At 43.9% G+C, this 25710-nt stretch overlaps 1 protein-coding gene across 1 annotated transcript; it reads right to left on the bottom strand.

Moving 5' to 3' along the window:
• Nucleotides 1-252: 252 nt before the first annotated feature.
• On the bottom strand, nucleotides 253-23580 carry STARD7 (StAR related lipid transfer domain containing 7). The gene is made up of 8 exons (XM_030838957.2): nucleotides 22814-23580; nucleotides 12663-12871; nucleotides 12292-12341; nucleotides 10943-11053; nucleotides 10780-10862; nucleotides 10251-10350; nucleotides 4403-4487; nucleotides 253-3576 (listed from the first exon to the last, which is right to left on the bottom strand). Exons 1-8 carry the CDS (start codon nucleotides 23137-23139, stop codon nucleotides 3392-3394), a joined length of 1149 nt encoding a protein of 382 aa, XP_030694817.1. The 5' UTR covers nucleotides 23140-23580; the 3' UTR covers nucleotides 253-3391.
• Nucleotides 23581-25710: the final 2130 nt, after the last annotated feature.

The raw sequence follows: 25710 nt of genomic DNA, 5'->3' as shown, positions 1-25710 counted from the left end.
TCTGTGTCCTCACACGGTGGAGAGGGAGAACAAGCCTCTGGCAGCTCTTCGTATAAGGGCACTAATTCCATAATGGGGACCCACCCTCATGACCTCATCTAAACCTATCACGTTCCAAAGGCCACATCTCCACCATCACGTTGGAGTTAGGGCCCCAGCATATGAATTTTAGGACACAGTCCAGTCATAGCAAAGTGTAGACAGAGAGGAAGATAAAGCCTTTGTTAACAACCAGCAAAGGTACAGAAAGGGTATATAAGGTTTTTTTTTATTACTCTTTCAACTTTTCTATATGTATGAAATTGTTCAAAATAAAAAGTTGGAGGATTTTTGAAGCTGCTGGTAACATAAAGCCTTGGAAAAGCTGTCACATGAGCACCGTCTTCAAGAATATGAAGCACTAGGGCTTCCCTGGTGGCGCAGTGGTTGACAGTCCGCCTACCGATGCAGGGGACACGGATTCGTGCCCCGGTCCGGGAAGATCCCTCATGCAGCGGAGCGGCTGGGCCCGTGAGCCATGGCCGCTGAGCCTGCGCGTCCGGAGCCTGTGCTCCGCAATGGGAGAGGCCACAACAGTGAGAGGCCCGTGTACGGGAAAAAAAAAAGAATACGAAGCGCTATCCCATGGGAGAGTTTTCAGTGTTGCTCCAAGGACAGGGCTTGACCCATCGGTAGACAGTATGAGGCCCACTTGGTCTCAACGTAAAGAACGTTCTGAAAGCCGGAGCTATCCGCCAACAGAAATGCTGCTCAGTCAAGAACTCAGCTGCTTCTCCGTGGAAGTGTTCACGCAGAGCCTGGAGAATGGCAGGGGTGCTGAGCAGAGGCCTCCACAGCAGGCTGAAGGCCAGTGCGACCAACTCTCTAAATGTGAGGCTACACAGGGACTTCCCTAGTGGTCCAGTGGTTAAGACTCCGTGCTCCCTATGCAGGGGGCCTGGGTTCAATCTCTGGTCGGTGAGCTAGATCCCTCATGCATGCTGCGACTAAGACCCACACAGCCAAATAAATATTCAAAAAACCAAAACAAAACAAAGAAACAAATGTAAGACTATACACACACACGTGCACCCGCAGCATACGACCTCTGACAAGTAGTCTTCCAGCACAGATTTCTTTCCAGAGATTATCTGAGAGCACTGTGGAGGAAAGAGCTGTCGTAGTTTGGATGGGCATCCGTGTTCACCTCTTGTCTCCCACAGGCAAAAATTACACAGAAACTCAAAATTCATGCTATGCTCAGTGTCTCTAACGCATCAATCACCTTGGCACAAATCCACATTCCAGCAGAACTGCCTGTGTGACCTAACCATGCCCTGGGTTTCGCGCTCACCACCCTCCCTCTCCAGCCCCCGGACTCCAGCCCCGGGCCCGAGTCCCCTCCTCTCCTCACTCCCTCCCAGCAAAGCTCTAACTCTGTTTCCTCCAAGTCAATCCTTCTTTTAAAGCAAAGGGTGTGGGTTACTAGGAGATCAAGACAAAGAAGCACAAACAGGTGGTTTGTTTTCAGTTGCCAAACTGGTCACCTGGAAAGGGCTTACAGTCTAGACAAGGTAGTGAGCGGTGTGTCAGTTACCGCCAAGAAAGACCAAGCCCTGCCACTTCCAAGTGCCAACTCTATGAGCAGAAACACACTTCAACTTTATGATCAGGAAGAAATAATAAGCCCAGTATGCAAGATTTCCCCACCAACATCTGTCCAAAGACACACTCTTTCATACCAATCTTTTTATTCACACATTTGATAAAAATGTCACAGGAGTGAAATCATTACAATGACATAAGCAATTGTATAGACCAACCCCAAGTGCAGAGTCAAATTGCCAAAAAGCATATGGGCAACGCCCAGCCCCTTATCACATGTGCACTCACACCACTCACCCACGCCACCCACGTCCCAACAATCACAGGCACTAACTTCCAACGTAACCGTAACTGAGGGACTCTTCCTGGTCTGTCAGGCCCTGGGGATGAGGAGAGAGACACTATCAACGAAAGGAAGCTGGGACTGCCGGATGCATCTCCCTGCTCTGCCAACGACGCAGAGAACGCAAGACTTGAAACACCGGGGCAGGCATTTCCTTGGCACAGTACTTAGGCAACAGAAAGGTCGAGGGGCTTAAAGTTCGTCTCAGGTTTAGCTCCCCTTTCAACAACGCAAAAGGGTAGCGAGTGGGGTGGGGAGCAATCTGGTCATTCAAATTCTAAGAAATAAGGGGAGGGAGGAGGATTTGAAAGCTGCTCCCGATTCTCCAGTCAGACTGATCCCATCTGGTTGTGACTTTATCTGAACAGCGTAGTTTGCTCTTATTTTAGCTTAGAAAAGGAGGAAAAGCTTCTCAGAGGGACAAGAGGGTCACATAAACCACATCCCCCTCTATATTAGCACTTGGGACAAACTTCCATCTAGTTGTTCACACAGCTTGTCTACAGCTCTGAGAGCTCCAAGGGAGGCGCCCAATCCCCACTCCTCTGCCTTTAGCCTTCCAGGACAGGCAAGTGCTGAGCATCCAGTCAAACCTGAAGTGTGAAAAATAACGCCTCAATCAAAATGGTGTTTTCTATACAGACTATGGAAAAATCCTATTCAACTCCCCAATTCCCACTGTTTAACACAAAGGTTAAAAAAAAAATAAACAGAGCTAAAGTGTAATGTGTCGAGCATCTCCACTGATCCCATCAAAAACACTGATGATACAGAGAGCCACCGTCTCCCAGTGTTCTTGGTAATCGGCCTGCGGGAGGAGGCAACGACCCAGATGAATACAGCACACGAATACAGAAGAACTGGTCAACTCAAAGGAAACTGCTCTGGGTAGAGGGAGTCAATGGGGTGTGGATGGGAGGCCAAGAGTGATATTTCTTGGTACAAACTTTATGTCCCTAAAGACAGGAGAAGGTGAGGACGAGGCACTTACACTGCCAAGCAACAGTTCACACCACTCAACACCAGGACTGCAACCAGAGCACTCCCCACTATCCCTCACTGAAGACGCAACCGTCCAGGTGGTCCAGCTGGACCTTCAGAACCGAAGGAAACCCAGAGTGCTGCAGAACCGAGGCTGAGAATGGAATGTGGGCAGAGGAAGTAAAAGATGTTGTCCCCTCTGGCCTGAGGTGAGAGGCTTGTTCCAGATCAGCTCAGCGAAACACCAAATTTCCAAATGCTTGGCCTGAGAATATGACGATGCCCCCTCGGACGCCTCCTTCTTCTGTTTTAATAAACAGCAGTAGGGCTCTGAACAGACCGGACACCAGGATTGAATTATCTTGCACTGGTGGTTACAGCAGACACCTTCAAATACACGTCCTGTTTATTCTGCAACAGAGTGAGTGATAAGACACGGAGACAGGGCTAGAAGCAGCCTGTCCCTACTTATCTGAAAGTCCTTCAGGCGTACTCAATCCGGGCAGGGCCACAGCTACCCTCACTCTTCCGCTCAGAAGATGGGGCGGTGGCCTTGGCTTCACTACCCACTTCCAGAGGCTTAGACGAGATATAGTCCTTTACTTTGATCTCCATGTTCTTGGCTTTCAGAGTGGCCATGTGCAGCTTCTCCAGGAAATCTGGCATGCCTGTTGGGAGAGAGGGAAATCTGGGTAGACTGACACACAAACCAACAGTAGGCTCAAAATTAGAAGGGCCTATCTCTTTCCTGATAAGGAGCCAATGCCTCCTTATAGAGATCACAGATGGACTGAGAGACAACCAAAACTTTTAGGGAGTGAAAACAACCCCTGACCTCTGAGATCCTTTGAAAAGGGGTACTGATCAGGCCACATAAATCCCCAAAGGCTCTCTTACGTGATCAAAATATCATTTATCAGTGGCACAGCGTAAATATCTTCCAATTTTGTTTAGAGAAATGTCAAACGGAAATACCTAAACTCCTCTCCATTCTCCCCCTGAGGTGTAAGAAGCCGCCTACAGAGAACCAGAAGAAAGAAAATCACGTGAGGCTGCTTTTAAGGCAAGAGATTGGAAGGGAAAGATGCAGTCACAGCAGTGATGTGTAGCCTCCGTTATGGTGAAAGGGTGGTGAAAGGGAGAAAGGGTGGTGGCCCCCTTTCTCCAGGTGACTGTCCTATAACCACATTTTCTATGCCAGATTTATGGCTTTCAACACGAAAAAGAAAAATGTTAAATGCATTAATGTACACAGTCCATATTAAGCAAATGTTCTTCAGCTTGCCTCTGGGCATAAGTTCCTTTTTGGGTTTCCAGAATTCTTACCCCTCCAAACCGCAGCTGGAGGCTTTACTACCTTCAAGGTAGTATTCAACAATGAACTCGGAAGGGCTCCAGTGAGACAAGTACTAATCTCCTTGAAGCCACCAAGAAGCTAGAGAAAAACAAAATGTTCAGCCCAGGTCCAGGCCCTGTACACAAGCGCCCACTCACCACTGGAAACCATCCAACTAACGCAGTAGCGAGGAAACACTGTCTGGGGATTGTCACTGTACGTCAGCAAGTAGTCAAAGCCATTCTGGAAAAGAAAAACAGCAAAGATGAAGGTACCTGAACTACCCCCACAGCCTCCGTATCCAGTACCACAGAATAACCAAGATCTGACTCTGAGGCGGAGAGTGGCAGTTTTCCGCTGTGAGCAAAAGAGAGTGAACACTGAAGACCTGAGAGGTTACCATCTCACGAGGTTGGCCCTGGCTGGTGTCTGGGAACTTGGCTCCAGTCAACAGTTAAGTGCTAAGGGTGGCTCCCTGTGTCTCCTCTGCGCAAACAATGCACTTCATACTGAGCACCTGCTTTCCTCCTGGGGGTCTGGGATTTTAGGACACGCTAGGCAGAGGGCGTTCATGTGACCAGCCCCCAGTACAAATCTTGGGCGCTGAGTCTCTACTGGGCTTCCCTGGGTAGAAACATCGCACGCATGTTGCAGCTGGGAGAGGATGTGCTCCGTGGGCCCTCACGGGAGGGAAAGCATGGGGAGACTGCAGTGGGTTCCTCCAGACCCCGCCTGTGTCTTCCCCTTTTGATCCAGCTGTGCATCTTTCCATCACTTAATAAATCTCAGGCATGAGTAAAACTATAAGCTGAGTCCTGCGCGTCCTTTTACTCGATCTTCGAATGGGGTGTGGTCCTGAGGACCCCAACACATACCCCCAATGTTTAAATATCTTAATCTTTACCAAAATGATATGAACTCTACTACTATTACTGCTAACAGCAAACATGTATACAGTACTTAACCACGTGTCAGGAACTGCTTCAACCCCTCACAACGATCCTATAATAGAGGCACCAATATCTCCCATTTTACAGATGAGGAAACTGAGCACAAAGAGGTTAAGGGACTTTGCCCAAGGTCACCCACATACTCAACGAGAGCCAACATGAACCCAGAATTCTGACCACAGGGCCCATGCACCCATTCTCTCTGGCTCAACCTCTCATTGGTACAGTGAAGGACAGGGATTTAAGAGATTTACAGGTGTCCCGATCCCAGGAGAGGTCTGAACCAATTATGCTCCACCCAAAGGGGTAAGAGATCATCCACTACTGCTTATATGGAAAAAAAAGAAGTCAGAACTGAAAACAGTGGTTACCTACAGGAAGAAGGAAGGAACTGGGTAGATGGAACAGGGATATAAGCAAATCACTCTATTTCTTATTTTACATATTTGACTTTGAAAACACAATTTTTTTTATTATTTAATAAAACAAAATTATATTTAAAAAGCAGTTATCTAAAAATCAAAAGTAGACAACAAAGAACCTATGAACTGAGTTGATAGGAAAAACCACGAAGAGAGGACCTATTTCAAGTGACCTTAAAACTCAACATTTTGGGGACTTCCCTGGTGGTCCAGTGGTAAAGAATCCGCCTTACAATGCAGGAGACACAGGTTTGATCCCTGGTCAGGGAACTAAGATCCCACATGCCACAGTGCAACTAAGCCCGTGCACCACAACTAGGGAGCTAGCGCGCCTCAAACTAGAGAGCCTGCGTGCTGCAAAGTACAGAGCTCACGTGCTCTGGACCCCACATGCCACAACTAGAGAAGAGAAAAACCCACACGCCATAACAAAAGATCCCGTGTGCCGCAACAAAGATCCCACGTGCCACAACTAAGGCCCGATGTAGCCAAATATAAATAAAATAAATCTTTAAAAAAAAAAAAGCCTCAACATTTTGCACAGTGCATACATATCCTAAAGACAACAAGACATATACCCTACAGTCCTAAATTTTGAGTTAAAAGTACTCGTGTGCACTTAGGATGTATCTTTAAAACAAACAAACAAACCTTCTGAAAAGGCCTAAAAACAGAGTAGGCCCAGAGCTCTGAGAACTCCTAGAAGCCAAACTGTGGTATTTAAATGACATTTCCTTAGAAGGAACCAGGGCTCCCAGAAGAAATGCTCATTTCCAGGTTTACACCTAAAAATATACAAGGTGAACCTGGAACATCTTATAACACCAGAAACCAGGCGAGTCCTGAGGTCAAGTCAAAAGGACTCCAGGCAGTAAGAAGAGGCTCCTAAAGACCCAAAATGGGACACTTTGAACACCGGTAAGAGTAACTGGGAACGGACTGAAACCAGCCAAGTATGTGTAAATTTGTGAGTTTCTAATGGCATTTCTTAAAAAAAAAAAAAACTTTACCTTTGAAGGACTGCTAGCTGAAAGAACCAATTCATTATTTTAAAAACTAGTAAATGAAGGAAACAAATCAAGCATTTCTTACTTCCCTTTCCTCTGTGAACTATGGGAAACCAAATAGTTAATGAGGAAATTTTCCCTTAAAGTATGTCACCTAATAAATGGAAATAAATGAAAGAATGGAGGATTTACACAATTAATATTTTGTTAACCTCTAATGAAATAGTGGATCTGAGCAATAATCATTAATCACTTCCAAATTCACAAAGAAAGGGACAATCAGACATTATTTCCTTCTAATAAAGTGGTCTTGCCCCAAACAACCTGAATCTGTTCAAGCCTCTAGATCTAAGCACCCATATATAGGAAACACAGGAGACAGAGAAACGTGTTAAGTGACACTATGGACACTATAGGAATATAACCAGCAAGATCCAGGACAAAGAACCTGCTTCTTCAATAAATACAATTGCAAGGGAAAAAAAGGAGGGAGGGACTTCCCTGGTGGTCCAGTGGTTAAGACTTCACCTTCCAATGCAGGGGGCCTGGCTTCGATCCCTGATTGGGAAACTAGATCCCACATGCATGCCGCAACTAAAGATCCTGCATGCTGCAACAAAGGTCCCGTGTGCCGCAACTAAGACCCAGCGCAGCCAAAATAAATTTTTTAAAAAGGAGGAAGAACTCAAGAGATAGATACAAAGCTACAGACAGTATGAACCCATTTCAATGTCTGGATCTTATCCAAATCCTGATTCAAATAAACCAACTACAAAAAAATACATGGACGATCAGGAAAATCTGAACACTACAGATATTTGATATTATGGAATACGATATTATGTTTTCAAAAATCTCTTTTCTTTTTGAGATAAATACTGAAATTTCTATAGAAGAATTCTTCTTTGGTTCTTCTATAGCAAAACTAGAATCTGCTTCAAAATAATCAGGGGAGTGGGAAAGGGAACAGAAAGAGTACAGATAAAACAAGTTTGGTCATTGTCAGAGCTGGGGATGAATACAAAGGGTTCATTCATTATACTCTCTACTTCTTTATCTTTTGTCTACATCTCAAATTTTCCATAAAAACTAGGGAGTTCCCTGTTGCCTAGGAGTTAGGATTCCGGGCTTTCACTGTCATGGCCCGGGTTCAATCCCTGGTCAGGGAACTGAGATCCTGCAAGCCATGCGGCGAGGCCACAAAAAACAAACAAACAAAAAACCTAACAAAACACCATACCTCGGACCAAGGATCTACTTTCCATCTGGCAAACCCAAACTCAGCTGCCTGGTTTTCAAGTACCCTCTGCACATGGTCAAGGTAATTACCACTCCTCCCTAAACTCTGCCCTCCTTTTCAAGCAGTGAGTCAGTCTCTCAACATCCACGGCTCATTCCTATCTTTGTCTTTGGTTGAATCGTGTCTTCTACTTCCAGGGTCCTTCCTGTTTTCCTCTATCCACAGTCTGCCTTTTTATAAGAACCAACTCAAGTCTCACCTTTCTCTTAAGAGCTTGCCACGATATGCTAAAAGACTTACAGATAATTCATACTGCTCCCCCATGCCAGCTGAAAGAAGTTATTTTCTGGGTGCAACACACACTGCTAGGTGCCAAACTCTGCCTTAGCTGTTTCATGGTCAGGGTTTCTAAAGGCAGTAATGCTGGGACTCAAGTCACTTTTTTTTCAAATAGGAAATACACAGACAAAGTTCAAATTTCAAAAGCAACATAAAGGAAAAGAGTGAGGTACAATTCTAATTCCCACCGTCCCCAGCCAGGCTCCCCTTCCTAGAAGCAGCTAGCTACCGACAGCAGCCTTCTTGTCTAGCTGCTAAAGCAAGGACTTTAAAACATTTTTTAACTGTATTTACAACACACTGTAAATACTCCTTTTTACACTGTAACCAAGTTCTCTCTCACTCTCTCTCTCACACACACACTTGTATATACTTATGTAATCAAACAAAAGTTTCATGAAATATGCTTACACTCAGTTTCCATTCTATTTATTCCTTTTCTCTTTAAGCACTAAATTAATTTTGTCTTCCACTAGTGGGCAGCAATGCGTGGTTTGAAAAATACTGCTCTAAACAAAAAATAGAAAAAAAAAATACTGCTCTAGGGCTTCCCCGGTGGCGCAGTGGTTAAGAATCTGCCTGCCAATGCAGGGGACACGGGTTTGAGGCCTGGTCCGGGAAGACCCCACATGCCGCGGAGCAACTAAGCCCGTGCGCCACAACTACTGCAGCCCGTGCTCTAGAGCCTGTGCTCCACAACAAGAGAAGCCACTGCAATGAGAAGCCCGCACACCGCAACAAAGAGTAGCCCCTGCTCGTCGCAACTAGAGAAAGCTCGCATGCAGCAACGAAGAGCCAATATAGCCAAATAAATAAATAAATAAAATATTTTTTAAAAAAAAAGAAAAAAGAAAAATACTGCTCTCAAAATGGTACCGAAGTCAACACACATCTCCCAGTAAAACAAGAGCAAAACATCACACTGACTGAGGCGAACCACCATTTATGTCACTCTTAAAGTCCCACTATAGGTGGTATAGACAAAACAACCTGCTGGAAACAACAAAACCATGGTAAGAGAACAGTCGTACAGCTCTAAAACAAACAAAAGTGATGGGTAGAAACAAAGCCATTATAAAGTAAATAAAACTAAAAGCAGCAACCACTGTAATCAGTATGTGTACTCACCAGAGATTTGGCCAAAAACATGAAAGTAAAACACCACACTAAGTGGAAGAAGATATTCTTCTCAAAGGAAGGTCATAAAATTTTAAAGAAGGCAGGACTTCTCTGGTGGCGCAGTGGCTAAGAATCCACCTGCCAGTGCAGGGGACACGGGTTCGAGCCCTGGTCCAGGAAGATCCCACATGCCATGAAGCAACTAAGCCTGTGCGCCACAACTACTGAGCCTGCGCTCTAGAGCCCGTGAGCCACAACTACTGAAGCCCATGCGCCCAGAGCCCATGCTCCGCAACAAGAGAAGCCACCACAATGAGAAGCCCGTGCACTGCAACGAAGAGTAGCCCCCGCTCGCAGTAACTAGAGAAAGCCTGCACGCAGCAACGAAGACCCAGAGCAGCCTAAATAAATTTAAAAAATTTAAAAAGTAAAAATTGTTTTAAAGAAGGCAGAGAGCATTAGTCTAACTCTCTCATTTTACAGACAAGGAAAGAGGAGCCCAGAAAGGTGGTTAAGTGTTCTGCCCACTGTGGGGAAATTTTGATGGAAACGGTGCTCGCTCTGGTTCCTCAATGCCGCTAATGACCGGCCGATGAGTCAGGGGCTGTCGTCTTCTGCTAACTGTCCCTCAGGTAACGGGAGCCATGGGTCATCACTACGTTGTCTCGGGAGGTCTCCCAGGTACACCACTCTACAGCAGGGGTCCCGAAGTGGGGTTCCCAGGCCAGCGGCAGCAGCCTCACCTGGGAACTTCTCAAAACATGCAAATTCTCAGGCCGCAGCCCAGCACTGTTTTAACAAGCTCCAGCGGAGTGTGGTGCAAGTCAAGTGTGAGAACGACTGCGCCCTCCCCAGTTCAGATCAAAGGCATTCCTTGAGAAAATTCATAAGCCGCTAACACATCACCTCTCGGATGATGCAGAACTCACCTCATCAAATGACTTGTGGGGACGGATAACCATTTGGGATTCATATGATCTGACCCTTACAAATTCCGGAGACTCTGGCACACTAGGGTGCTCCACGGCCCTGGGAGGGAGAGAAGTGAGGGAAACTCTAAGTAATGTCTACATACAGAACAGCATGGGAGCTAAAGTTAAGAGGAAAATCTAAAAGGCAGCCTCTAATTTTTTAAATACATCAGAAAAGTCACAAAGATGAATGAGTATAAACTAGGTACTAAAAACAGTGAGTTAAGTTGGTGATTCCTGGCTCACTAGGCTTTTTGTTGAGGAAGAGAGCATTTCTTTTTTTAATTATCAACATTAAGGAACTAAAGGATTAGTTTAATGAAAAGCCTGTATCCCTTCAATCCTCAGAGATAGTCACCAGTCCCAGCCCACTCACGTTCTAGCTGGGATGCATAGGGCCCGGGCTTGACTCATAAGGCAAACTCCCATCACACATGCATAAATGAAGGACAAGCTAAAGGAACCCAGCAGCAGCCACCACACATACCGTGACACCAACACCATCACGTTGTTTTCCTCATCCACACTATACCGCCGAACATAAACATAATCCCGTGAGTACATTGGATACTAAAGAAAAGGAGGGGCAGGATTAGTGCTCTGCCTCACACGGACATGATAAACGTAAAAGCGGAGGTGAAAATACTCACAGGAAAATGGGTTACCCAGTGAAGAACCTCAGAACCACTAACCACATCCCTCTCGATCACTTCCAGCTTGATCACCAGGGCGTCCCACTTCTTTCTATACTCTGTATCCAGCTGCGGAAACAGAACAGACCATAAAGACCCAAGAGATCCAAAACAAAGCTGCAGGAGACTTCTCCAGATGCTTGGGCCTCTGACCCAAGAATCTTCTGCAACAGTGACCCGACCTAAAAGGCAGTGCCAAAGTGTCAAAGACACGGCTGTGTTTACTATAGACGAGTCTTTTAAAATCCCTTCCTGTAGGCCAATCCCATTACCTTGAAAATGAATCTTAACAAGAAAAAGACAAGTGTAAGAAAAAAATATTGTAATAGACATGTCTGGGGAAAATACAGTAGTCAGTGAGATAAATGTGTATGGGTGAAACGATTCTAAAAAGTTTTAAACAGACAGAAAGTCCAAAAGTATGAGCAGACACCTCACAGAAACACAAGCTGCGTATTTTTAAAAATATGTAGCATCACTAGTAACTACGGAATTTCAAAGTAAGACATATATCATACATATCCAAACCAACAAAAACTCAATACAGATTGACAAAATTCAGTGCTTAGGGGAAAGCATGCACTTGCGTATTAGTAGTGTGTGTTATAACCATCAAACTCAAAGTCCAGTAAAACATGAAAACTCCAGGAAGGAAAAAAAATTTTTTTGTAGAACTCTGGGTAATCCCACCTCCCCTTTCATACATTTCCCCACAAGGAGGAACAGAGTCTTTAAACACATACTCTTCATCTTTATCAAATAAACACCTTCACTGTAGATAAGTTCCAGATTGCTAAATCCTGACTGCATCTGTACTGAAGGAGAAAATGCCATAGAGGACATCGTTGGGCCAGTAGGTAAAACTGGAATACAAAGATTCTGTAAGTGCTGCATCAGTTAAATTTATACTGACTTTGATAATGGTACCATGGCTAGCTAGGAGAATATGTCTAGTTTTAGGAAATATACACTGAAGCATTTTGGAATAAAGGGTATGTAACTTACCCTTAAATTAAGAAAAAAACCCTATAAAGCCATATAAAATATATTCAAGCACTCAAATCCATTCCTCTATTTGATCTTCCCAACAGCCCTGTAAAGGGTAGACCTGGCCTCATCCCTACTGGACAAACAAGTTATAAATCAAAGGTTTACCCAGAGGTCATTTGACGTGAAATGAGGGGTAGAGAAATAGACAGATGGATTGAAGCCAATGTCTTCTGAGTCAGAGAAATTACTCATGTGGACGATGGCAAGTGGACTTCTAGGCTTAGTGGCTCCAGATCTGGGCAGAAAAATGTACTCACCTGAACATTGAAGAACTGCCGAGGTGTCACATCTGTGTAGGTTCCAAAAACTAGAATGACAGGGAAGAATAAGGGATGTTTGCCAGACTCTCGTCACTTAACTGCATTTCAGTTGTAGAGTAATGACTGACAGATCTTAAAGGCAGATTCAGAAACTAGAAGTCATATTGGGGCGGCAAAGTAAGACAAAGGTAACCTGTAGCAAAGTGTAGCAAAGACATGGAGACTCTTGTCATCTGGGAGAGGAAAAACAACAAACAGGGCAATTTTCCCAAGAAACCCCCAGAACGGAAGAGTTTAGAGAGCATAGGAACACAGTGCTGTGCACCTGCCAGCATGAACACTCTTACCAGCAGCCAAGCTGGGCTCACCTCTGTACTGGTAAAGGGGGGTGCCTGTAATGGGGCGCCGCCACAGCTTGAAGTGTTTCTTATCCATCACCATTTCCCACGGTTGCTCTTTGCCTCCTGAATCTTCATCCCTTTCTGTTGGGGATTTTGGTTCTGGAGGGTGGTGGTCAACTCCAGAGCTCCGAAACGTACTTGACATTTCCTCCAACCGTTTCATCTCATCAATGGATCTGGAGAGAAAAACAACAGGCATGGTGCAATGGTTGGAGTCTGCCCTGTGAATTGCAATGGCCACACAAAGACTTGTACAGAACGGTGTGGCTTTAAAACAGTATAAAGTGTAGGGAATAAAAATACGAGTTCCTGAGTCTGAATCCCAGTCCAATATTCATCAACTAGAATATTAAACAACTTAACTAATCCCTATTTCTTAATCTGTAAAATGGGGATAATAATAGTACCTACGTCAAAGGTTGATTATAAAAATTAAAAAAATTTACCTGTAAAGTGCTTAACACCAGGCATATAATTAGCCCTCAAATGTTAACTATTACAATTTATGACTATGAAATGTCATTTGATACCTTTTGTCCGTTTTTTATTGGGTTGTCTTCCTATCACATTATAAGAGTATTTATATATATTTTCCTCCTCTCTTTTAAAGAGATAATTCACATAAGAATCATCCTTTTACTGTATACAAATCAGTGCTTTTTAGTATAGTCCCAAGGTTGTACAGCCATCACCACTAATTCCAGAACACTGTCATCATCTCCAAAAGAAACCTATACTCATCAGCAGTTAACTCCTCATAGCCCCTGATAACTACTAACCTACTTTCTGTCTCTCTGAGCTTGCCTATTCGGAAATTTCATATAAATGGAATATTACAAAATATGGTCTCTTGGATCTGGCTTTTTTCACTTAGCATATTTACAAGGTTCATTCACGCTATACTTTATTCCTTTTATGACTGAATAATATTCCATTGTATGGATGTATCACATTTTGTCTATCCATTCATCAGGTGATGGACATTCAGGTGGTTTCTACTTTATGGCTATTATGAATAACACTGCTATTAATATTTGCATACAACTTTTGTATAGACATAAGCTTTCAGTTTTCTTGGGTAGATTCCTAGGAGTGGACTTGCTGGGTCATGGAAACTCTGTTTAACTTTTTAAGGAAGTGCCAAGTTATTTTCCAAAGCAGCTGTTCCATTTCTATATTCACACCAACAATGTATGAGGGTTCCAACTGCTTCACATCGTTGCCAACACTTGTTATTGTCCCATCTTTTCCAGCAATCCTAGTGGGTGTGAAGTGGTATCTCATTGTGTTCTTCCATTTGTATTCCCCTAATAATGACTATTGACATTGAGCATATTTTTATGTGCTTATGGGCCATTTGTGTATCTTCTTTGGAGAAAGATCTACTGAAATCTTTGTTTTAAATTGGGTTGTCTTTTTACTGTCAAATTTTAAGAGTTCTTTATACATTCTGAATACTAGTCTCTTAACAAATACACAATTTATAAATATTTTCTCTGACTCTGTGGGTCATCCTTCCACTTTCTTGATAGTAAACTTTGATGCACAGAAGTTTTCAATTCTTTTTCTGGCCGCGCCGCGCTGCATGTGGGATGTTAGTTCCCCGACCAGGGATCGAACCTGCATCAGAAGCACAGAGTCTTAACTACTGGGCCACCAGGGAAGTCCCCATAAGTTTTCAATTTTGATGAAGTTAATCTATTTTTTCTTTGATTGTTCAATTTTTTGGTGTTATATCTAAGAAACCAGTGCCTAATCCAGTATCAAAAGAACTTATGCCTATGCTTTCTTTTAAGAGTTTTAGGTTACATTTAGGTCTTTGGTCCATTTTAACTTTGTGTATGGTTTGAGGTAGGGGTGTAAATTCACTATTTTGCATGTGCACCTCCAGTTGTCCCAGCACCATTTGTTGAAGACTATTCTTTCCCCATTGAATTGTCTTGCCACTTTTGTTGAAACTCAAATCGACCACAAAGCTAAGAGTTTATTTCTAAACTCTAAGTTTAATTCCTACAATTTATATATCTATCCTTATGCCAGTACCATTATCATCTTAAGTACTGTAGCTTTGTAGTAAATTCTAAAATTGGAAAGGGTGAGTCCTTCAACTCTGTCCTCCTTTTTCAAGATTGTTTTGACTATTCTGGGTCTTTCATTTCCATGTAAGTATCCTAAGGAATCCACAGGAACTTACTGGAGCTAATAAAGGAGTTCAGCAAGCTTGCAGGATATAAGATCAATTTACAAAAATCGTATTTCTATACAGTAGCAATGAACAATCTGAAAATAAAATTGAGAAAACAATTCTATTTATCATAGCATCAAAAAGAATAAAATAATAAGGAATAAATTTACAAAAGAAGTTGGGCTTCCCTGGTGGCGCAGTAGTTGAGAGTCCGCCTGCTGGTGCAGGGGACACGGGTTCGTGCCCCGGTCCGGTAGGATCCCGCGTGCCGTGGAGTGGCTGGGCCCGTGGGCCATGGCCACTGGGCCTGCGCGTCCGGAGACTGTGCTCCGCAGCGGGACAGGCCACAGCAGTGAGAGGCCCGTGTACAGCAAAAAAAAAAAAAAAAAAAAAAAGAAGTGAAAGACACACTAAAAACTACCAAAAGATCACTGAAAGAAATTTTAAAAGACATAAATGGAAAGATATATTGTGTTCATGGGTTGAAGGCCTTGATATTGTTGAGATGGCAAAACTACCCAAAGTGATCTATAAATTCAACATAATAATTTCTATCAAAATCATAGACTATTTTGTGGAAACTGACCAGCTGATCCCTAGGTAAACAACAAGGGCCTACTGTATAGCACCAGAAACTATACTCAATATCTTGTAATAACCTGTAATGGGAAAGAATCTGAAAAAGAACACACTACTGTATATAAAACAGGTAAACAACAAGGACCTACGGTATATAATCCTTTTTATGTGTTGCTGAATTCAGTTTGTTAGTATTTTGTTCAGAACGGCATAAAGCCTAGAAACATTCAAAACAATACCATATGTCAAAGTATGTGTCATTATATATCATTTAGGGATGTATACATATGTATAAAGACACAGATGGTAATGAAATATAATAAATTGGGATAGTCTGGGGGACAGAGGATATTTCATTGTAAAAGGGTCCAGAGGAGGCTTTAATTGTATTTACAACATTTTAGTTCTTAAATATAACTGTATTTGTAACATTCATGTTTTTCTTTAAACCTTTTTATATATCTGAAACATTAAAAAAAAAATTTTTTTTAAACATGGTTTGTTTTCCCCTTAACCTGGTAGGATGAATTGGGAGATTGGGATTGACATATATACACTAATATGTATAAAATAGATAATTAATAAGAATCAGCTGTATAAAAAATAAATAAAATTCAAAAGAGATGTGGTATGTATATATGATGGAATATTACTTAGCCATAAAAAAGGATGAAATAATGCCATCTGCAGCAACATGGATGGACCTAGAGATTGTCATATTGAGTGAAGTAAGTCAGACACACATAAATATGATATCGCTTATATGTGGAATCTAAAAAAATGGTACAAGTGAACTTATTTACAAAACAGAAATAGAGTCACAGATGTAAAAAACAAACTTATGGTTGCCAAGGGGGTAAGGGGGGGGAGGGATAAATTGGGAGACTGGGAATGACATATACACACTACTATATATAAAATAGATAACTAATAAGAATCTACTGTATAACACAGGGAACTCTACTCAATACTCTAATGACTTATATGGGAAAAGAATCTAAAAGAGTGGATATATGTATAGGTATAACTGATCCACTTTGCTGTGCAGCAGAAACTAACACAACATTGTAAATCACCTATACTCCAATAAAAATGTTTTTAAAAAGCAAAAAAACAAAAAAACATGGTTTGTTTTCCCTTTAACCTTTTTTTTTTTTTTGGCTGCGTTGGGTCTTTGTTGCTGTGCGTGGGCTTTCTCTAGTTGCGGTGAGTGGGGGCTACTCTTTGTTGCGGTGCGTGGGCTTCTTATTGCGGTGGCTTCTCTTGTTGCAGAGCACAGGCTCTAGGTGCACAGGCTTCAGTAGTTGTGGAGAGCAGCCTCAGTAGTTGTGGCACACGGGCTTAGTTACTCTGCAGCATGTGGGATCCTCCCCAACCAGGACTCAAACCCGTGTCCCCTGCACTGGCAGGCGGATTCTTAACACTGCGCCTCCAGGGAAGCCCCTCCCCTTAACCTTTAAACAGCAGTTAGGAAAGCAAGATTGCTGGCTGACTATGTCACTTCTGCAATTCAAGACTGAAGACACCACCTACTGATACATTCTGTCTGAAAGGCCCTTTCATGCCTTTTTAACCCTCAAAAACCCCACAAGGGTCAAGGTTAACTCCCAGGCAGTTAACCATATACATTTACTTTTATTCCTCTACAGAAACATATCACACAATATTATAATTAATCTATCTTTATATCTGCCACCCTTACTAAACTATGAATTCCCTAAAGGCCCAGAATCAGTCTTTTTCATATTTTTATGTCCAGCTCCTAGCAAGTACCTGGTAAACATTACATGCTCAACAAATGTTCACAGTATAAACTGAGTAAATAAATATGGAAGTAGGCCTTAATAATTCAAATTCTTATTAAAAGATTACATTAACACATTGCTTTAAAAGCCAAAAATTCAAAGTTATACTGGTAACCCAAGATTAAAAGTTTAGAGCAATCCAAAGCAATGGTGAGTGTAGAGATCTGTGTTCTAGTCCTGGCTCTGCCAACTAGCGGTGTGATCTTACGCAAGTCATTTTACCTGCAAAGCCTCCCTTGTTCCACCTGTAAGGTGAGGACATTATTTCTCGAAGGTTTCTATTAGCTCTAAAATTCCAATTCTCTGAATTTTAAACTTTGGAATTAAATGAAAATATTTATATACAGGGACATTTGCTGTTTTCACTGCCTGGAATCTTTTCCTACTTGAAGAGAATCCCCAAATAGGTGAGATGCAGCCCCCATCTCAACCCCTAGCAGTTAGCACATGACTCCTAATTAAAGTGAGGTGAATCAGAGACTTCTGGTAGAGGCTTTGAATCTTGAGGAAATAATACAAGGCACAGGACCTTTTAGATTTTTCTCAGTGATCTTGAGGCAGTTGAGAATCCAGCAGTGCAACAGATCTATGGGAAACAATACCAGCAACACTGCCCAAAGAAGAGCATTCCTGTACCAGTAGCAGGCCTTGGCTGTTCTCTTGGCCAACCTGTACTCTGGCCTTCTTGTCAACGCTCTGAATGACCTAACACCTTTTTGGCTTAACTTAACCAATATCAGTTTCTTTGTTTTCAACCAATAACCATAGCCAGTACAATTTATACTGATGTTCTGATGAAAAATGTTTAACCATTTTTTTTTTAAGTTTCAGTTTGAATTAACGTTACAGAACAAGATTGACTGCTACCATTGCAAAAACCATATAGAAATAGGGAAGGAAATTTAGAGTAGGCAATAAGATCTTGCAGAGGAGAAAGTAAAGTCACAGCTTTGCTCCAAGAACAACAATGCAGGCATCATGTGGAACCAATCATGGCACTTTTGAGGACTAGTAAAGCACCCTTCAATAAAAATTAAGCTGGACTTTTGAATATCCTTATCACATAATGAAGAGGGGCAGGAACGTCGTACGTCTTATGAAAAACACATCAGAGGCCCATAAAATTATATAGTAATATGGTTTTAAGAAAATTAAACTATATGACTACAGGCAGTATTTTTAACGGCCTTCTAAGACTCAAGGTGGTACAGAGCTTCTGACTCACTGCTTAATCAGCCTCTCCTATAGGATTAAAGGTCACTAGGTGGCCTTGATTAAACATGAGACTAAGTCCCTAGGGAGGACAGCAATGTCTTGTGAAGGTATGACACTCATTCTTTGAACAGCACAACATGAATGCTAGAGTAAGACTGCATCATGGAAATGATCGTTATGTCTCAGGTTCGAGAATCTCGGAAGGGTCTCAACTTCTAATTGTTGACATGACAGACATCATTAGCACACAGGTGCACAATCACTATCATATATGTAGAGGAAGGAGAAACCTCTCACCGTGTTATCTCCTTAGCCTGCTGTGCCAAACCTTATTTGGAAGGGATGGGTGTCTAAACCTTGGTATCTAAGAGACTTAAGTAATAAGAAGGGAGAAAAGAAGGACAAAAAAGATTATTCCCAAGATAGTAACAGAACCAGATTAGTAAGAGGATCAAAGAAAGAAAGTCAATGCTTTCCTTTCTTCAAAACTAAAATCATTTCAACATTTGAGAAAGACGGGACTGAGAACCATGGAAATTGAGGGCATAAAACCATGAAAACAGAAATATAAGCATAATCATATTTGGCTCATCTATAGGGGGTCCTGCCCTAAGTGGAGAGCTTGATAAAAGGCTCCTAAAATGACTCAAATGAAGCCATTCCTGTAATCGGTAACTTCAGTAAGAGGCTGCCTTGTTTCAATGATGCCCTCTCAAATTCCCAATTATTGTCAAAGTTAGAGACCTTTAAGTACAACTGTCATGGGACTTACCTAAAAGACATCAATTAGTTCATTGCAATTCTGAGCGTAGTTCTGATTATCTAAGAAGGTCTAACAGTAAAAACATCCTTAAGTGACAGTGGCGCAAAAAAAAAAAATTCCTTTAAGCCAAAAGGACTTTTTGTTGATTTATCTAATTAACAGCACATTGAAAAGTTAAAAGACCAAAATGGGAAAATGGCTAATTTTCTTTATGAAACTTTACTGGCACTTATTTACTCAAATTTCTAGAGCAATGAACTGTAACTTTTTTAAAAAAGGGGAGGGAGATTAATAGAACATTTTCCCCTAGGCTCTCATATTTCTTAACTTCCTTCTCCTTTTTGTTCCTGTAATTTTTCTTAATGTCCCAAATCAATAAAAACTTAACTACTGGGACTTCCCTGGTGGCACAGTGGTTAAGAATCTGCCTGCCAATGCAGGGGACACAGGTTCAAGTCCTGGTCCGGGAAGATCCCACATGCCACGGAGCAACTAAGCCCATGCACCACAACTACTGAGCCTGCGCGCCACCACTACTGAGCCCACGTGCCACAACTACTGAATCCCACGTACCTAGAGCCCGTGCTCCACAATAAGAGAAGCCACCGCAATGAGAAGGCTGCACACCGCAAGGAAGAGTAGCCCCCGCTCGCCACAACTAGAAAGACGGCGCGCAGCAACGAAGACCCAACGCAGCCAAAAATAAATAAATAAATAATTTATTTATTTATTTTAAAAAACTTACTACTGTATTTTTCCATAAGATTTGACCTGAGCTCACAGAATGCCAGCTAGCACCAAAAATAATGATTAAAAGTTATATTTTGTCTGATCATTTAATTAAAGCCTATCAGGTAATAACACTAAGCATTAAAAGACCTGATCTCTACACCTGGCCTATCAGTGAGTCAGTCACTTTGTACAAGTTACTTCTTTTCTCTAATTTTCTTGCTGATTCTCGATTAATGAGTTCCTATTTGTTAAGATGTTCTTAAGCACGAGAGAATAGAAAGCAAGGGTTTTTCTTTGTCCTTCTGAACAGAAACTCTACTAACATAAGAAAAAACACACACCACTTCAAGGCACACATTCAAAGAGACATCCTCACACCCCATCACTGTTTGACCAAGACAGCAATGTCTGAATTAGTCTGTACCAGGACAAGTTGGTACAGAAGCAGCACAGAAGAGCCAAAGGCTGTGATTTAGGGGCCATGGGACAATCACGCTCTTCTTCCGTTAACAATGAAAGAAATGCACATGTCCCGCGGCACACTCAACTGTGCTCCATTATGGAAGCTACCCAAAATCATCTCACTAGAACAAACAAAATCTAACATCCTCTAAGCTAGCTATGACAACCTCAGCGTCCTTTAAAGCAAACAGAATACTTAAACACCAAGCCAAAAAAAGTTAACCTATACCCAGAATACCTTATTCAATAAAACACTAGGAATTCCCTGGCGGTCCAGTGACTAGGACTCCATGCTTTCACTGCCGAGGGCATGGGTTCGATCCCTGGTCAGAAAACTGAGATCCAAAACTGAGATCCAGCAAGCTGCGCACGGTGACCCCCCGCAAAATAAATAAATTAGTTAAAAATAAAATATAAACATGACAAGCTATGAGAACAGACCTATGAAGTCACTGTACAAGCAAGATACAGCTGACAGCATATTATTTGCCTCCCTATCAAAATAACATTTAAAAAAATCCTCAGAATGGACTTGATCAAATTTTAAGTACATGACTGAATTCAAGCATGAACTGGACATGTGGTGTTAAATGAGGGCCTTTACTGGAACAACTCTGCAGAGGGTCAAAAAAGGCACCTTAAGTGTTCTTACTGGCCTTCCTCTAAGCTCCTGAAATTCCCAAATGGGTTATCGCAGCTTACCTCTTTAGGAGTTGGATTAGAACCAAGTGCTTCAACTGTCTGATTTCTTTCCGCTACAGTGGGTAATGACTACGGACTCAAGTGTTTACCACATCTATCTCCTATTGTTTTTTCCCCTCTAGCTCCTGCAAATGGGAGACCTACTAAACAGAGGCTCTAGGACGTATGGTTGACAAAAATACATGGAGAAAGACGAAGAACGACATCTATCACCTAGGCCCCAACGCTATTCAACTCCCACCCCCAAAACATCTTCCCTGTCTTTGGCACCCAGGGGCCCTTTCCTGGTCTTTCTCCTCTTCCCCAAACAGATCCAACTGGGAATATTCCCGTCAAACTTCACCACTGTGGAACATGGGTATTTCATCGTCAAAAACAGAATGAAAAGTCAAATAGCTAACTGGTAATTTCTCAATTTAAAAGTTTCCTTCCCGTACATTCTTTTATTTCTCACACCTGAGAACACCATTAGAACAAATGGACAAGTAGCAAAAGAACACTAACAGAAACTAGGCAAACTACCTATCATGCTTTGATATCTTAATTTTTTTGTGAGTAAGGTTGTTTGTGGTTATGATTTTAAATTGCATTTGTAAAATAGTCATCTTTCCTGCTAGGAAAAGTATTACCAGCTCTTAAGATACACTTGCATTTACTCACAACGCACAATGTTACACTAATAGCTGCCTGGCATCTGGGTGCTACACTTCCATACATGTCATTGTGGTAACTTTACTGAAAAACTTCCATTTTTAACCTAACCAAAAATGTGGAATAAAAGAAGAAACAGTTAGAACAAATAGACTTGTGTGGAATTTATCTGGTGTAGGGGACTATCCTAGGTTCTTGCAATCAGTTTCAGAGTTTAGGAAGCAGAGTACGTGTGTGGAGAGAGAACACAATTTAAGAATATCTGTTAAAAAGAAAATACAGCGACAACGTAAAGCAAGACCTAAATCAAGGTTTCCCATGATACTACGTGACAACTGTAAGGGCTCAGTTTAGAACCACAGGTTAACAAATTCAGTCAATGGTACTGCACTTTTTTCACACAGAGGTTTTTGATGATGACAGCGTGATTTCAGAGCCTAATAAAACAGTACTTCCAGAGCTCTAGTGGAAGTAGCAAAAAACTGACCTAATTCTTCCAGGTTAAAATGTCTGGGCTACTGGTTTGTCCCAGGAGGGCAAAATCGCTTCCAGCCTCCTAATTCTGCCATGAGTCACAATGACAAGAGCTCTCTGGGCATTTCAAACGAAATCCCATTCGGAATGAAGTGATTTTGTAAATTGCACAAGTATACCCTCAGGTCAAGTTTAAAACCTGTCTGGAACTTGCACCTTTCTGGATATGTTAAAGATTACGTGAACGATGGCCTACTTCAATACCCATTTTCCACAATGCTACTTCTTTAGTGGCATGCGCCCCAAAGTCTCCCTCCTCCACTAACCTACACTTGCATTTATTTCTAACTCGACAAATCAAGTTAACACACAGAGGCAATGAAGAAACGTGCTTTGCTACGACAGGATCAAGCTACTTGCATCGTCACTTCCAGTGCCACCGGGTCAACGGGAGACACCGCCAAGGCAGGCCCCAGGGTACAACGTTCCCACCTCCCCACCCCACCGCCTCCACCCCAGGGAACAGGCGCGACCTCGCCGCCGAGCCCACCTCTGCAACTCCTCCTCCTGGATCCTCTCCTCGTCCCACGCGAACACGCCGGCGAGCGCCGCCATCAAGGCAGAGGCATGGCCTGGGCGTCCGCGCAGCCGGCGCCAGAGGCGACCAAGGAGGATGCGACGCGAGTTCTCCGAGTAGAGGCGGCCGTAGAGCTGCGCGATCTGCTGCGCCCGCCGCACGCGCAGGCCCGTCACGAAGCGGCACTGATTGGCCAGCAGGGCGAGCAGGCCCCCGCCCCGCGCCCCCGCGCGCCCGGTCGCCGCCGCGCCCACCAGCAGCCAGGCAGCCAGGCCGACCGGCGGCCTCCGGGGAAACATGCTGCCCGCACGCCCCGCCGGGCCCAGATGCTCTCTGAACCCGGCCGCGTGCCCGGACGCGAGCGAGGCCTCGCTCAAGGGGTGAAAGGAACGAGCCCGGGAGGGCGCAGGCGACCTCCTGCCGAGCCCCCCTAGTTGGCCGGCCCCGAAGTCGTCTGACGCTCTAACAGGTTCTTCATCTCTCGGCAGCAACCGCTGAGGAAGTCTCCTTTAGGGGAGAGAGTCGGCCATGGCACCGGCCGCGGAGGGCGAGCCCGCGACCGCTGCAGGAGGTGCTCCGCGGTTCCGGCCGGACAGCCCTGTCGGGTCCCTGCCTCCTCGGCGTCCTCAGGCCGGCGCCAGGGACCTTGGTACAGAGCGCGCGGGAAGCGGCGAGGCTGGCGGCGAGCTCCCCAGCGTTCGGCGTCCGCCACATGCGCTGCCAGCTTGCAACCTATTCCGGTCTCTGCCGCCCGGCCCTGATTGGGCGCGGCCCGGACTCCCGGTGCTGATTGGCGATGCCAAGTGCCCGTCACCGCCCCTTCGCGCGGCGCGCCGGGACCTGTAGCTAGCAAGGTAGGTGGCGCGGCGGCCAGAGTTAGTCAAGGGCGCCTGGGAGGTTGGTCGGTGGACCCAGCCGACGCCGCCATCTTCCGGCCCCCCCCGACCCTGCCCTGTGAGGGGGCACGGCCAGGTGCCTGTTAGACCTCTTCGTGGTGCTCGCTCAGTTGTTCTGAGAGGTCTGCGACCGTCGTCTGGTTGACTGATTTGAGACTAGGGTGGGACGGGGTCTCGGCACTGCGTCTGCGGAACGCTGGGAGTATCCAGTTTGGGGAGTCGGAGGCGGGACAGTGTAGACGCCTTTGGTGAGTGGAGACCCTGCCGAGGCCTGGCGGCCGCTGCCCTCAAAAACCTTCCTCGGCTTCCCCGCTGGCTTTCCCGCAAGCGCCCGGCGCGCCGAGACCACCTCCGAGGCTCGGAGCCTGAGCACTCGGCCTGTCTCTGGGAAGCCTCGACGCGAGAGTGGGCCGGTGTGGCATCCTTAGAGCCCAGGACACTTTCCAGAGAGCTACGTGGGCAGGTGACCCGTCGCAGTCTGGAAATGCGGTAGCCCTTTGGTTAAAGGGACAGCAGAATGGAGTTGTTTGGGGCAGATGCCCCTGGTCGTGTAGTAGCTGTCCTTCTCTCTTTGACCCAAAGGTGGCAGCTTGAGAAGGTAAACAGGTTTCCTAAAACCTACTTTGCACCACCCATGAACAACCTAGCTAAATGATCTTGAAGGGCATTAACTTACTATTCTGTGCCCAACCTCATTAAAATGAAATGCCTGGAGGTCCACTAGGAAGACCTTACGCGAAATTTGTTTCCTTACTTTTTTTAAACTTACACTAAGTGCCTTATTGACAGACAAAATACTGTAAAAGGAAGTCTTCACGTGAGAGCCTGTGCTCATCCCACGGCAGTGCGTTTATAAACTTTACTCTTAATGTACCTGTTTGAGCAATTTTATATGTTCTTAATAAAAGATGTTTCAAAAAAAATGCTTTACTGGGAACTGAAATTTAGATCTCTCCAGACTGTCTGATTTTACTCTGGGATTGGTATTGATGTTTATTTTCCCTTGAAATAAGGAGAAATGTATATAACAGAAAATAGTATTTGCTGCTTTTCTCAATGATGGTAGGATGGCCGGAACGGGGTGTGAGGGTGTATGGTAAGGCCACTCAAGATGGCTGTTCTCTTGCTCTCTGTACATCCCCTGCCCAACCAGTGCTTGTTCACCTACACCCTACTGACTTGATTGACCTTCCTACTTACTTGCCCCAGGCCCCAGCTAATGATAGCTTTTCAAAAGGATGGTCAGGGGCGTGCCCCTCTGCTGGTTTCCCTGGTAACTAATGAGCCAACCTGATGTCATTTCCCCTGTAACTGGAAATCTCCCCTTCCCCTTGGGAGCAAAGACTGCCACCATGTCCTGCCCATATGCGCCGCACATGGTGGGGTGTTGCTCCAGGACCTTGCTTCAGACGTGTAAGTTCCCCCCATCCATTAAACCATTGATGTCTCTTGCTGACTCCAGGCTCTTTCTTGGGTCTTGAAGCTTGGCAAGCACAGGCCTTGTAGGCCCGCGGGGTGCAGCCCAACACAGGGGAAAAGTTGAATTTTCCTACAGTCCTGCTTCCTTTGATTTAAAGGAGCTTAGCACTTCTGCTTGTTCCTTTTTTGTTTTCTGTTTTTGTTTTGTTCTGTTTACCAAAATGAATTCTCAGGTACTCCAGCTGAGCCCCTCTAATCCCCCCATTTTTCCGCATCTCCATTGCTTCTTTCCCCTCAGTACATAAACACAATCAAGTTCATCCTCAAAAGAGCTTTGGGAAGAAAAGAGGCCTTTAACTCTTCCTCTTTCCAGTTACCACCCCGTTATCGTTCCTTTTACAGCTATAATTTTTTCAAAAGATGACATAAACATGCTTGCTGTCTCCATTTCTGTACCTACCTATAAATTCCGCTTTAGAATTTTCAAAATCCATTTCTTCTACACCATTCTCTCTACCACTTGGTTGTTCACACCCTAACAGTACACTCTAGCCT

Source organism: Globicephala melas, chromosome 12 (assembly GCF_963455315.2).
Source record: "Globicephala melas chromosome 12, mGloMel1.2, whole genome shotgun sequence".
Lineage (NCBI taxonomy): Eukaryota > Metazoa > Chordata > Mammalia > Artiodactyla > Delphinidae > Globicephala > Globicephala melas.
Note: the sequence above shows the minus strand (reverse complement) of the source record. Positions and strands in the feature narration are given on the sequence as shown.